The sequence below is a fragment of the Phyllostomus discolor genome, chromosome 1 (genome assembly GCF_004126475.2).
Source record: "Phyllostomus discolor isolate MPI-MPIP mPhyDis1 chromosome 1, mPhyDis1.pri.v3, whole genome shotgun sequence".
Taxonomy (NCBI): Eukaryota; Metazoa; Chordata; class Mammalia; order Chiroptera; family Phyllostomidae; genus Phyllostomus; species Phyllostomus discolor.
Window position 1 is genome coordinate 146,356,682 of NC_040903.2, and position 15,709 is coordinate 146,372,390.

The 15,709-nt window shown below is 40.1% G+C and overlaps 1 protein-coding gene and 1 pseudogene across 1 annotated transcript; both read left to right on the forward strand.

Moving 5' to 3' along the window:
• The first annotated feature begins 9,018 nt into the window (after positions 1 to 9,018).
• Positions 9,019 to 12,423, forward strand: LOC114490379 (annotated as a pseudogene).
• On the forward strand, positions 11,959 to 15,340 carry LOC114490378 (LYR motif-containing protein 4-like). The gene is given in 2 exon segments (XM_036016835.1): positions 11,959 to 12,023; positions 14,932 to 15,340. Coding segments are annotated over 2 exon segments (474 nt in total).
• The last annotated feature ends 369 nt before the right edge of the window (positions 15,341 to 15,709 follow it).

Sequence of the window (15,709 nt, forward strand, 5' to 3'; positions counted from 1 at the left end):
TGGCTTCTCCATTTTCTATACTATTCCTAACTACCCGCTGTCTATTTTGTACCTACCCTTTATGCTGCTTATTCCCTGGACCTTTTTCCCTCTTCTCCCCTCTCCCCCACCCTGCTGATAACCCTCCATGTGATCTCCATTTCTGTGATTCTGTTCCTGTTCTAGTTGTTTGCTTTGTTTTTGTTTTAGGTTCAGTTGTTGATAGTTGTGAGTTTGTTGTCATTTTACTGTTCATATTTTTTATCTTCTTCTTTTTTTAGATGAGAATCTATAACATTTCATATAATAAGGGCTTAGTGATGATGTACTCCTTTAACTTTACTTTATCTGGGAAGCACTTTATCTGCCCTTCCATTCTAAATGATAGTTTTGCTGGAGAGAGCAATCTTGGATGTAGGTCCTTGCCTTCATGACTTTGAATACTTCTTTCCCACCCCTTCTTGTCTGCAGGGTTTCTTTTGAGAACTCAGCTGATATTTTTATGGGAACTCTTTTGTAGGTAACTGTCTCCTTTTCTCTTGCTGCTTTGAAGATTCTCTCTTTATCTTTAACCTTGAATAATGTAATTATGATGTGCCTTGGTTTGTGCTTCCTTGGGTGTAACTTCTTCAGGATTCTGTGAACTTCCTGGACTTCCTGGAAGTCTACTTCTTTTGCCAGACTAGGGAAGTTCTCCTTCATTATGTTTTCAAATAAGTTTTCAATTTCTTCCTCTTCCTCTTCTGCTTCTGGTGCCCTATGATTCGGATGCTGGAACATTGAAAATTGTCCCAGAGGTTCCTAAGCTTCTCCTCATTTTTTTGAATTCTTGTTTCTTCATTCTGTTCTGCTTAAATGTTTATTTCTTCCTTCTGCTCCAAATTGTAGATTTGAGTCCCAGTTTCCTTCCTGTCCCTGTTGGTTCCCTGTACATTTTCCTTTATGCACTTTGCATAGCCTTCACTTTTTTCTCTATTTTGCTACCATACTCAACCATTTTTTGTGAGCATTCTGATTATCAGTGTTTTGAACTCTGCATCTGATAGGTTGGCTATATTTTCATCACTTAGCGCTAATTTTGGAGCTTTGATCTGTTCTTTCATTTGGGCCATATTATTTTGTCTTTGTGTGCATGTTACTTTGTAAGGAGTGGAGCCTTAGGTATTCGCCAGGGCATGGCAACCCACATCACTGTGTTGTGGCACTGTATGTGGGGGAGGGGTCCAAGAGGGAACAATACTCCTTGCTTATCTCTCAGCCAGCTTTCAGTCACTTCCCCTTCTACCCACAAGCAAATTGGGCCCTTCTAGTGCTGATTCCTGGGTGGATGGGTTTGTGTACCTTTTAGGACCCTCTGGGTCTCTCCAATGAACTCTCCTGTGAGGCTTGGAGTTTCTCCTACTGCCTCAGTCCCCACAGGTTTTTACAATCAGAGGTTTTGAGGCTTTCTTTTCCTATGCCGCAATCCTGGGTTGTGCAGGCTGTCTTGCTCCCCGATTGTTCCTCCCAGTTCATCCACATGCAAATGTGGGGCTGCCTGGTCTACCAGCCTTCACCTTGCCATGAGTCTTCTCTGCCCTGACTGCCCATCTTTGCCCCTCCTACCAGTCTGAATGAATGTTTCTTTAACTTCTTGGTGTTTGGACTTTCATACAGTTCAATTTTCTGGCAGTTCTGGTCATTTCTTGTTTTTAAATTGGTTGTTGTCCTTCTTTTGGTTATGGGAGGAGGCAAAGTGTATCTACCCACACCTCCATCTTGGCCAGAAGTTCCCATTTTTCAAGGGAACATTAGTATTTTCAAATTACATGTTCTGATAGAGTTGTGCACAAATTATGAAATATGTACAACATGTGGGGCAAGAGATGGTTGATCCTGTTACAGGATATACAGACAAATACTTTAAAAATTTAATTGTTATGTGTCATGTAATTACACATTGATCCATAATTTCATGTACTTTTTGCTTAAGACCAAGCTGTGTAAAAGCATGAGGTGCTAAAATGGATAATATTAATTAATAGAACAAGTGAAATGGAGCTATGGTCAGGGATGCCTGATGTCTAGAAAACCCTGAGATAAATAGCTGGGTTGGTCTAGGTCTACAATGTACTTTCTTGCATTTCTCAGTTTGTGCTAATCCATTTATTTCCTAACAATGGTCATTCTTACTGATTTTCCTAGTAAATCATACCTTTTCTTCAGAGGGATCCTTGACCTCTTACATTGTGAGGGTATGTTCTTCCTTCAAAACCAGTATATTTTCCTGCATGGAGCATCATCCCTTACTTTTTCATAGTACCCCACTTTCCCTGAATTAGAACAGGCTTGGTTTTCTGTTAAAGAGCATGGGCTTATAAAAGAGATCAGAGTTTGACTCACAGTTTCTGCTATTCACCAACCATATGACTTCAGACAAGGAGCTTGCCTTTTTTTTTCTACCAGGGAAACAGCAAAGTTCTTTACGGTACACATATAACACATCTGATAGTAACTCTGGATTCTGAGCACAGAGACAAGTCTATATCATCTCTGGAAAGTGGAGGATAGGGTTATCTACAGAACAGTATTGTTGTGAGGCATAATATAAATGTCTAGGATGCAGTATATACACCCATATGGTGTTGAGTTCCTTAATTTCCAATGCTCAATGGAAAATTATAATGTATATAAATTAGGAGCAAAGCCAAGATACCTTAGGATATATAGCACCTATCAAACAAAGTTTTATCTTAACGTAATAAGTTATAGGATTCTTGACTGACTATTAAACCAAAGGAAGTTAAATGGAATAAACCTTACCAAAGATAAGCAAGGAGGAAACTATACACTACATTGATGTTTGCTGACTAAGAGGTATATCCCAGAGTATTTATCAGTCCTATAATCTACTGTAGATAGTCTCAGGGGCTTAACATCATCTACAGTCTTTTGAGCTGAACTTTTCTCTTGCTCATTGGAACGGCAGTTCTGAGTGACAGGACTTATCATCTTCCCTACAATGAAATCAGTTTAAAAATTACTTGTATAGTCTTAAACTAATGACATAATCTTTATATAAGAACAATTTCATTTTTACTTTATTATACTTTTCCTGTCTAAATTCACAATGATGTAGGAAAATCAGATTTATATAAGCAAAAAATGCATAAATGTCAACCAACTTTCCCATGCAGCTTCACAACACACATGCACACACACTCTATACTCCTAACTCTGGGCATTAGATTTCTAAATAGAATTTGAGCTAAAAAAATTTCCTAAAGACATTGATTTAAAAAAAAAAACCTCTCATTTCCTAGTTGAAAAACAATCTAGGTAGGGTGATCTCTCGAACTCATTTAAAAAGTTAATGCTAGATGGGGTAGTTAGAAAATATGTCTTCTGTGCCTGGGCAGTGAAATGGGAAGGAAGAAAAGAAAAGGGAGGTAGGGGTGGGTGTGTGAGAAGGAAAGAGGCTTTGATGGAATAAATAGCTCAGATGAGTACTTAGAGGATGAAGAGAGATGAAGAAATGCTGAGGATGTGAAGTGCTGAGAGTCCAGGGTAGGCAGGGTGAAGGAGAGAACAGTATGTTAGCAGAAATAAATCCAGATGCCATACTCACTGCATCTTCATTTCCTTCCCGAAAGTAGAGATGGTCTCAGGTGTGGACCATCTTCCTACCTATCACCTGGAGAAAACTGTCTTTCTAGACCCAGAAATTTGGGCATCATTTCAATAAATTCCCCAGACTCTTCAGCTCTGTAAGCAGGAGTCATGGGAGTGGCCCTTGAGTTTGGTATAAAACCCCCATGCCTTGACAAGATTGATTTTCCAGGCTCAACAACATTTGGCAGATCTCATGCTCTTTCCCTGCTTCTTAAGGAGAACAACCTAAAGCTTTATTTATTTATTTATTTAGTGACAGAAACAGGAATGAAAAACTTTGTGAGATCAGTCCTTGTGCCTTCAAGAGAGATAGTTGTGTCAAGGGTGTGTGTTGGCTTACAGCACATCACCACTTCCTGATTTTTATCCCCCTATATCTCTAGACTCTTAGACTTCTTCACCACATCTTTCCCTTCTCTCTGGCCTCTTGATGTTGAAGATTTGCAAAGTTATTCTTTCTGTCCTAAACCACCAGTTTTCTAACTATGTCCAAATCCTCAGCCCAGCTTTTTCTCTTGAACCCTTGGTGTGTATAGTAACTTTTACTCAATATCTCCTCTGGTGTGTCTTATTAATAAGTATATCAAATCCAACATGTTTCTGGTGGAAATACTGATCATATTTTATACTCTCTCTCCTAACCTGCTCCTCTCCCAACATTCCTCATCTCAGTTGAATGTAACTCCATCCTCTCAAATCCTTAAATAATCATCTTTTCTCTTTTAGGCTGCATTCAATCTGTCAGTGAAGCCTGTCGTTTCTTCCTTCAAAACACAGGCAGAATCTACCCTGGCCAGTGTGGCTCAGTTGGTTGGAGCATCATTCTGTAACTGAAAGGTTGCAAACTTGACTCCAGTCAGGGTATGTACCTAGGCTGCAGGTTTGTTCCCGGTCCAGGCACAGGCACGTGCCACCCTTGGTGAGACATGCATGATCCCCAGTCTGGGCACATACAGGAGGCAACTGATGCTTCTCTCTCTCTCTCTCAAAGCAATGAAAAAATTATGTCCTTGGGTAAGAGTAAAAAAAAAAAATAAAACACAGGCAGAATCTGGCTACCTCTTACTGACCTCACTGCTACCCCCAATCAGAGGTACCATTACCTCTTACTAGGATTACTGGGCTTCCTTCTTCTACCCTTGAGCCCTACTACACAAGAACAGCCAGAGTGATCCTTTTAAAACATAACTCAGACCATGCAACTCTGTTCAAAATCCTCTAAAGTTTCTTTATGTCATTTTGAGTAAAAGTTAAAATCATTATAACAATTCATGTGCTCATACAGGATCTAGCTTCCCAAACCCATTACTTTTCAGATGTTCTCTAGTTCCCTGGCCTTTTTGCTGTCCCTCAAAGACTTCAGGCATATTTATGATTTAGGGACACCCAGCCTCTTCCTATCCCCTGTGTGCATGCTAACTTCCTCACTTCCTCTAAATCCTTGCTTATATGTTATTTTTCAAGGAGACCTAGTTTGACTATTTTCCTTATAAATGCTATTCCTGCAGGGATGAATAAATGGTGTTGCAAACATTTCTAATAGAAAATTCACTATAATCTTCTTTCTGCCACTTAAAGCCACTCAAACCTCATTCCTTTCAAGTATAAATTGGTCTTTATAATTTTGCAAGAACTTGAATATACAGATAAACCATTGTAAGTAATAAAGGATAGTTATGGCTTAATGAACAGCTTATCAGAACTCAGATGATGGTAAAGAACCCAGTTGATCTGTTTTTTAACCTCCTTTTTTCTCCATTATAGCACCACTATCAGACAGACATTCCTCACATATTTGTATGGTGGCTGCAGAACTCTAAACCTTGCATTCTGTCAGGATTAAGGTCAGTAGAGAATAGCACCTACATTCCTCCCCTGATGAATTTACATTCTTAGTAAATGTCTCTCATTGGGTCAAGTGCCCATCTCAGAAGCAGCTACTGTGTCTAGAGAAATGAGACACAAGCACTGATCAGCTAATCACTGGGGCTGTGAGAGCCAGTGCACCCAAACCACAGATTGGGACATAGTAGAAGGTTAGTTTTCCAAAGAAAACTGGCAAATAGTTTCTAAAAGAGTAAGTGGAGACTGGCATGTCCCCAAACAGCCAACATTCCTCACTCTGCTGTTTGTACTTGGACCCTCTCCAGTGGGCCACAGCTCTCTGCACCACTTTACCCACCTTATGCCTGTCCTCCTTCCCTTCTGTTACCAGGACGATTGGAGTGAATGTTCCAGAAAGAAAGGGGCTATTTCTTGGTTATTTTTCTTTCCAAACTCCTAGCTCCTACAGAGCAGGCTCCCATAAATGTGTGCTTCTGTGGTATTTCTATCCCTGTGATATTTTTACACTGTCCTCCATGAAGGATGGTCTTCTGGGACTCAGTCTCTTATGGGCAGCCAACAGACAATCATCGTACGATTCCTAGGACTCATTCCTAATTTTTATCTTCCACTTCTTAGGTCTACATTTCTAAATATAATATTGTAGGGCAATATTTTTAATGTTGTTTTCTAATGAGCAAATAAACTGTTTTGAGTCCAGTTTTGTGGCTTAGTTTTTTTTTCTCTCTGTAAAGGCGTTGACACCAATGTCAACATTAGTAAGGGTATGTAAATTTTCCTGGGTTTCATTTATCTCATTTTTGAAAACCCTTTGTTAGAACTTTCTCTGTACTTTTCTATCTTAACTTTACTGCATCCATTCTTCTTCTATTTGTGACAAAAATGGAAATTAGCTGCACCACACATATTTCTACCTTCATGATGAGTCATGATCTTTCTGTAAAAACACTGTTCCTTGTTCAATTTATAAAAATGCATTTTAAGATAAGCAAACATTTTACCTTAAACTAAATTTCCTCAGATAAATTTTTGTTGGCTAGGTCACATATTGTCCAGTGCCACCAATCACACCTACTAATTTTAGGTAATGTGCTTTTTATTCTTGGTCATCTTCAGAAGGTTAGGCTAGTCTCACACTATAAAAGTGCCTTTCTCCTTAGCATAAAGACAATTTTTTCTCATGAAGAACAAATTCCTACGTCTTTTCTTGTTCTGCTACCTGCCACACACCCTCTTCAGGAAGTTAAAGTCAGATAAAGGACACTGGTTTGAGTCTGAGCTCTGCTTCTTGTGACTAATGAGATTCTATACATACTAGTTGGCCAAGTGGAGCAGCCCAGAGTATTGGACGCCTTAACCCAAATGGTCAGTTATGCAGGGCCATGAACACATGAAACTGTGAAATCTGTAAACATTAACATACACTTGTCAGAACTGTTTTGTGAATTAAACAAAAATAATTGATATAATAAAGTTCAAAAAGAAGTAGTTCCTCTTTTCTTGGCCAACTCTAAAGCAGCTAGGAGTTAAAGAATATTGAAATCTATGTATTAGGTTTCAACTCAGTTTCTTGCCAGAGATTAGTCAGCTTTTGCCCTTTTGCCTTGTTAGACAAAAGGCTTTTGAGACCTATCTGCCCAGGAGATGCAGCAAAACATTTGAAGTCTACTTACTTTACAATTTGTTGACTATGTACACTACTCAAAACCTTCATTAGCAAGTTTCCTAACCTAGTTGATTTTTGAATATGGAAATCATATATGCTGATTTCTTTCCTTGTCTTACTGAAATGGAGATCCAAGTCTCAGGCAACTATTCCTGTAATGAGAATACTCAGTTGTAATTGTGGAAACAAAACCAAAATAATCTTTACACAAAAGTAATTACATTTTTTGACCTAAATTCACTAACAAATGCTTTTAAGGAAAATTAGACTTCATCAAACCCATCAAAATATTTCTCCTTACATGAATATATATATTACATGTATACACACACACACACACACACACACACACACTCATGCATGGACTCCTACACATAGTAACATATAACCAGGGAATGAAAGACAGAGAATAACAGAGCTGGAAGCAATTTTTAGTCTGTAGTTTTCACTTTAGAGATGAGGAATAGAAGAATGAGGTGATTTGCAGACTTCCAATAGCAAGCTGGGGACAGGCAGGCACCAAACTGCAGGATTCTTTCTTCATATTTGTAGTGATGTCATAGGCACTCTGTGTGATGCCGATAAAGATCCTAGATGTGAAATGGAAAACATTAAATTAGCCCTACTAAGCAATCTGTTTAAGATCATTGACAGGCCTGGGAGTTTTCTATATGGCCTCCACCCTAAGGCCTGGGAAGAAAATATGTACAATGTAATTTCTACAGGATTAGAGGAAAGATAGAGGCAATGGATGTTCCATTTGTGCTAGGAATACCTACCTCTGAGAAGGACACATCTCTGTCCATGGATGTCATCTATTCTGCAAAAACCCTTCTCTGGGATTCCCAAGTATTAAAAAAAAGGGGGGGAGAGAGAGAGAGAGGGAGAGAGAGAAGGGGGGGAGAGAGAGATAGAGAGAGAGGAAAGAAAGGAAACAAAGAAAAGAAAGAAAAGAGGGAGAAAAGAAAGAAAAAAGAAAGACAAGAGTTAGAATATTAGACCCAGAGACAGGAACCTGACACTCAGCCATTACTCAGAAACCCTGAGCACCTGTTGAGAAGTTTCCTGATGTTGGGCTGCATGTATGGAAGAGTGGGGAACCTTTATTGTGAGTCAGAGAAATATGCAGGGGAAACATGAAATACTCTGTTAAAATTGAAATGGTCACATTTTTTCCTTCCATATGGCATTTAAAACAGGCATGCATACAGAAGGGGGAAATGTTGCATAAGATGCAAGGCCTGTGGATCTGTCAGTTCCTTTCCGAGCTAGCATCTTACAGAAAAGGGATGGCAGTGACATCCACCTCCCTCACAGGCTGATTTATCAGGTGGCTGATAAATGCAAATACTTTAGAGATGGTTGTTTTTAGGTTAACTGGTGTGCATAAGTAAGGAGTAAGAATCACCTTGGGTTTGAAATAACCTTGTATGACAGACCCATGAAGAAGTGAGTGAGTGGAAGGAACACCTTTTACTGATGAGTAGTTCTCTCTTCTCCTTACCTCTTACCCATAGAAATGAAGAGGTGTAAACTGGAAGGAGGATATGAAAACAATAGTTGCCCTGTGTACAAGAAGAGTAACTGTAGATAGGGACAGGTGGAGAAATTTTACATTAGATGTTCGGGCTGAGAGTTTGTAGAAATGGGTATCTTGGTGAAAGAGACCATAGCCAGGTCTCTGACCTTGTTCTTCTTTTACCTACTTCCACAGGAAACATGAATCTGATGTGGGCTCTCCTCCTCTTTTTCTTCCTGGAGCAACCTGTCTTCACTCCAGGCCTGCTCTTCTTAACACAACATATAGACAACCCCAGGTCATGGGTCCCTGAAGGACACCACTGGGAGACACTGGGAGATATGTTGATGAGGCGACCATGGTGATCTATGCGTATAAATGCAAGTGGACTGAAACCTTCATTCAGGAGGTTTTGCCACCATAGCAGATTTCTTCAGAAGTCCATCTGTGCCCTGCACCAATGGCCACTCTGTGCCCAACTGTCACAACAGTGCTCACAATGTCAGAGTCACTAACTGCTTTGCCAATGCAGGGACCCAGCACCCCTGCTACCACTACAACAAGGACTCCACCAGGCATGTTCATGTGACCTGTGAGAAGGGGGCACTTGTCCACCTGGATGGCAAGGACCCTCCTAGACATGCTGTAGGAGGCTGAGTTACTTGCCTTCTGCACCTCTTTGAAATCCTGCCTGTCTTCTTTGTAAATGTTTCTTTGTATATGGACCCTTCTTGTTCCTAGTAGCCAGCTCTTGCTTCTCTCTCACAGCTTCCCCTTCCAACCCCAACTCTGCTCACCAGCCCATACTCTCTGTTCCATACTCTGCTCCAAGCTCTGAGATCTAGGGTGCATTTGTTGATTCCACTGGAGACCCTGAAGGAAGGGGATCCTGTTTAGGAGGAAGAGGTCCCCAGAAGGATAGTTACTTCAAGCAGTTCCTTCCCTCTCTTTAACAGTCCTCATGTGCTGGCTCCATCAAGGAAGCAAGGTCTTGAGAATAGTTATTTGCTTAGAAATTTTTCTTGTCTCAAATCTACCTCCTGCTTTCCTTCTTGTGTTAATCATCAAGCACAATAGTGCTTCTTTTCCCAAAAGCAGGAGATATTGTCAAGAGCAAACCACGTGGATAGGGAAGTCGGTACAGAGCGTTCAGCCTTATCCAATTCAGAGGACAAGTCTCACATCTACTTTAAGTGGAGCCTTTTATTTACTCACTAAATTCAACCTTCTGACCCCACTGGCTGATCTACTTTGAGTTTTAGATTAAATATTCCTAATGTCTTCTCTCATTGCAATCTCATCTGAAATGAGTTTCCTCTCCCTGAATATGGGTCTCACTTCTCCAGAAAGGCTAATCCTTAATCCCTCTCTGCTTTTTTGTTTCTGCTCCAAATGCAACTCTTTTAAAAGATTCAAACTTTTAAAAAAGATTTTATTGATTTTTTTTTAGAGAGAAGGGGGGAGGGAGAAAGCAAGGGAGAGAAACATTGATGGGCTGCCTCTCATACACTACCAACCAGGGACCTGGTCAGCAACACAGGCATGTTCTCTGACTGGGAATTGAACTGACAACCTTTAACTTTATGGGACAATGCCCAACCCACTGAGCCATAGCAGCCAGCGTTCTATGCTTTTCCCCTTTAATTCATTTTCTGTCTTACAAAGGAGCTAGAAAAGCAGACCTCAGCAGTGTTCTGGTTGTTTTTATATGAGCAGGGGAGAGTATTTCACCATCAGCAGCACTTGTGTGAGTATAAGTGTGGATGCCAGGGAACCCAGCCCCCTCCCACAGCATGATCACAAGGCCCCTGTCAGCAGATCTGCAGTGACTGTGCCAAACCATGTGGCTTCTCTGAGCCATAGTATTGTTTTCTGAGAAATGAGAGAGTGAAGAAAGATGATTTCTAAGACTGCACCCAGTTAAAACATTTTTTTCAATTTTTTTTCTTCTAAAGAACTTTCTCTCAATACCTCTCAGGAGGAAAGATTGGATACAAAATCTATTTCTTTAGGACATTTATGCTTTTTAAAGAGTCAAAGTTGCTTTTGTGGATGTATTCACCAATTAATTGCCTTTGGTATAACTAAAATCAAACTTATTCACACAGAAACACGGATCCATAGAAAGGGAGAGAAATGTTCTCACTTACCTCTACTTCCCTCCTATCAAAAGATCAGCAAGAAATGCATTTTTACCACATATGGATTTTGTATATTTTAATATTAACTACAATGCACAAACTCCTATCTTTCAATGAGAAACAAATTAAATGTCTTCAGAGTGTCCACATTTGAAGAAGTTTAATAAAGCTTTAATTGTATAGCTGAGGTAGCATAAAAATAAGTAATTTAATACACTAATTTATTATATATCTATTTCTTTAAAAAATTTTAATTGTTATTCTATTACAGTTGTCCTAATTTTTCCCCCTTTGCACTCCTCCCCTCAGCCCCCCGCCCACCCCACAGTTGCTGATATCTATGGTAGGAAAAAAGTGTTGGACTATCTGTGGTTCCATCATCAATTCATTGGGTAAATAGAAAGTTTCAGGAATACAGACTTATCAGAGACCCAGAAATGAGAGACAAATTGAGCAATAGTGTTCATAATACAGAATTAGAGGATTCCCATTAGTTAATTTTGGGAACAAGTCAATAGTAAGTAATTATTCATTAGAAAGTTCCAGTATACATTTCTCTAAATTACCAAGTGGATGGTAAAAATTGAAAAAGACACAAAATAGTAAAATTCCTGATAAGCAGAAATATATCACTTGTACTTTCATCTATTAAAACATTAATATTTTACTGTGTAATTTTCCATAATTTTGTCTATGCTATGTACATTTTTTTATAAAATATGGAACACTGCACTGACCAATGTGGCTTTGTTGGTTGGGGGTCATCCTGTAAAGCAAAAGGTTACCAGTTTGATTCCTGGTCAGGGCACGTGTCTGGGTTTCAGTTCTGTCCCTGTTCAGGGCATGTGTGAGAGGCAGCTGATCAAGGTTTCTCTCTCTTCCTTCTTTCCCCTGTCTCTAAAAAAAAAAAAAAAAAAGAAATAGAAAAGCAGAGCGTGGCAGCTAGAAGCTGGTGAGGCAGCACCTCGATATTTCATATTGAGGGCCTCACACTGAAGCTGGACCCTGAGGAGATGAAATGAAAGATGCATGGGGATGTGATTTCCTCCTTATGGAACTTCCTCATCTATTTGGCCCTGCTGCGAGTCACTCCTTTTATCTTAAAGAAAGTGGACAGCATATAATAAAAGATTGGACATTGCATGTGAATGCATGATATGAAGGACCTGGTTACAGTTTCTGCTCTGCAAATGAATCTGCAAATGAATAGACCCAGAAAGATGTAAGAGGCTCTTTGAATGGACATAAAACTTCTGCTTATTAAGAACAAGTTTGGTTGTGGTAACTGACCTTCAGAGCTAAAATAGAAAACTATTTGGGAAGTATGAAAAGACATTTCTTATGCCTGTGATATTCAGCCTCCATGAATGTTGCTGTAACTGTAAATAATGTCAAATTCCATTTTCTAGCAAGTATTAATTATATAAGAGAACTTTGTCTGTAGTAGCCCTGTCTTGTCAGTCATTTCTGTTGACCTTTTACTTCTGTCTGGAATGTATTTGTTGAAGAGCTCCTTATGATTAGTTATGTTTTACAGAAGTCAGCACACAACTGCAACAACATTTAAGCACAGGACCATTAGTCTATGTTTTTAATAAATGTACCAATTAAGAAAACAAACAGAGACTTCCGGCAAGATGGAGGAATAGGTGGTCGCACCGTACCTCCCTCGTACAACCAAGATTAGAAAACCAATAATTTACAACAATAATTTACTATCAGTATAACACCCAGATCCGGCAGAGGATTTATCTGAATGGAAGTCGGGCAGCCAAGAAGTTGAAGTAGACGCGTTCATCCGGACTGGTAGGAGAGGACGAGCCGGCGGGCGCGGGGCTGGCTCGGGTCGGCGGCGCGCGGAGGTCGGGGGAAGGTTTGGCGCGAAATCGGCGCAAAAGCCATCCGGCGCGCAAGAAGGCAGCGGTGATCCCTGAGTACGCAAGCTGCGGCTGGCAGACCCAGAGGGGCAGCGATTGTGGACCAGGGCAGAGCTCGCGGCCCGGAAGCCCAGACAAGGGTCTGAGTCCAGGAGAACGGAACTACCGCCACTGTTTTCTCCCACCCCGCTCCCGCTCCCGCCCCGCCCCCACATATAACGTCACAATCTAGCGATGGGGTGCCCAGCCCCGGTGAGCACCTAAGGCTCCGCCCCCCCACCAAAACAAGAGCAACCAGGCCGGAAAAAAGAAAAAAAAAAAAAAAAGGAGAGAAAGGGGAAAAAAACAACAACCATGTTTTCAACAGAGCAAATCAGTCCCCCAGGACTCATCCTTTTGAGCGACCAAGAATTAGCCAATCTATCAGATGCGCAGTTCAAAACACTGGTGATCAGAAAGCTCACGGAACTGGTGGATTTTGGATGAAATTTAGATGAAAGAATGCAGAGTACCATAAAACAAATGCAGGAAGACACACGGAGGAGAGCCAATAGTGAAAGGAAGGAATATGAGTCTCAAAACAATACAGTGGACCAGAAGGAAGATAGAATCAACCAAGCAGGAAAGCATGATGAAATAAGAATTCAAAAAATTGAGGAAAAGATTAAGAGCATCCAAGACACCTTCAAACGTTCCAATATCCGAATTATAGGGGTACCAGAATCGGAAGGGGAAAAGCAACAGATTGAGCACGTATTTGAACAAATAATAAAGGAGAACTTCCCCAATCTGGCAAAGGGAACAGTCTTCCAAGAAATCCAAGAAGCTCAGAGAGCCCCAAAGAAGTTGGACCCAAGAAGAAACACACCAAGGCACATCATAATTACATTAGCCAAGGTAAAAACGAAGGAGAGAATCCTAGAAGCAGCAAGAGGTAAGGGGACAGTCACCTACAAAGGAGTTCCCATCAGACTGTCAGCTGATTTCTCCAAAGAGACCTTACAGGCAAGAAGGGGCTGGAAAGAAATATTCCAAGTCATGAAAGACAAGGACCTACATCCCAGATTGCTCTATCCAGCAAAGCTCTCATTTAGAATGGAAGGGCAGATAAAGTGCTTCTCAGATAAGGTCAAGTTAAAGGAGTTCATCATCACCAAGCCCTTATTTTATGAAATGCTAAAGGGACTTATCTAAGAAAAGAAGATAAAGAAAAGACATGTATAGTAAAAGGACAGCAAACTCACAAATATCAACAACCACACCTAAAGCAAAACCAAAAGAAACTAAGTAAACAATTAGAACAGGAACAGAACCACAGAAATGGAGGGCACATGGAGGGTTAGCAGCAGGGGGGGTGGGAGGAGGAGAGAGGGGGAAAAGGTATAGAGAATAAGTAGCATAGAATGTAGGTTGAAATTAGATAGGGGGAGGGCAAGAATAGTACAGGAAATGTAGAAACTAAAGAACTCATAAATATGACACATGGACATGAACTATAGGGGGAAATGTGGGTGGGAGGGGGTACAGGGTGGAGGGGAGAGAAGGGGGGAAATGGGACAACTGTAATAGCATAATCAATAAAATATATTAAAAAAAAAGAAAACAAACAAAATAAATAAATAAAATTTTAATAAAATAAATGCTATATACTTTATAATACTGCTTCATGTTCTGCTTTTTCTCTTAAAATGTATCTGGGCTCCTGATAAAATTAAATTTCTTAACCTTGATAGTAGTGAACAAAGATATGTTCACTTTGGATTAATTTTTAGAGCTATATATTTAAAATTTGTTATTTTTTTGCATATGTGTTATATATAACAAAAAAGCTATTTAAAAAAGTATCCTAATCATTTATTCCTATTCATGTCTCTATAGCATGGTATTTCATATTATGGATGCAGCATGATCCATTAAACAAATTTCTTATCGTTGGGTATTCATAACACTTAAACCTGTACACATTCTAAAATAAAACCCATCCACATTTACATTTATATTCTTGTGTCATAAGTCAGGTTCACTGGCAAACAGACACTGAGATAAAGACTTGTATTCAGGAAGTTTACTGGAAGTGACTTAAGATTAATACCTATAGAAGGTTCCACAGGGACCCTAAGTACAACCAGGTACTACCCAGGCTGAGGCCCCTGGCCTACTAGTAAGACTGAACCCCACTGTATTTTATTTCATTTGTGGTTTTTGCATACACTGATATTGTGTGGTTGGATTAAACTCAGGACCTCTGTAAAGAGGACCTACTTCTTTCTTTCTTTCCAAAACGGCAGCCTCCAGTCATGCACAAGTGTTTGATCTGTGTCAAGAAATGCTAAGAGAGAGCAAGCGTTTCAGCGCTCACAGTTACAGAACTGAAGCTATCAGGAGGATAAGGGATGCTTTCAAATAAAATAAGAATGTAAAAAAAATCCTGTAGAAATTCATACTAGTGAATAAAGACAAAAGAGACCTTGGAATGATTTGTGGACAGATCCACATTGGTCAACTCTATTTGACTGCCAAGATTATAACTGAGAAGAGAAATCCAAGACCTAAGGACCACCACCACCAGCCACCACCAGCAACCCTGGACCACCTTCAGCATCCATTGTATTCTTGGGATGGGAGATCCCAACATCATGAGTGGCCTCTTGCAGTAGCTTAAAATAATAGCCTCTTGCTTGTCCTGCCCTGTAGGAACTGATCAATTGAATGAGGTTTCCATTCTTCTGTAGCCTTACTGAAAAAGGGTGGCTATCTCGCCTTGGTTCAAGTGTTAGAATGAAGAGCTGGAGCTCACTTAAAATAATGTTGTATGTTACTGTCTCCTCTCCAACTCACCCCTCAATATATCACCACTTGTATAGAGCATCTCTAGACTTTGTTTCTTGGTCCTTGACAATAAACAAAATTGTCTCCCTAAATTAACAACCCTATAATAGGGAGTGAAAGAAGTGTGACTGAGCAGAAGGAGGAGTTGAATTTTGATGCAGTCACAATGAAGGTCTCAGCCAATCCCACAAGAAGCTCTAGA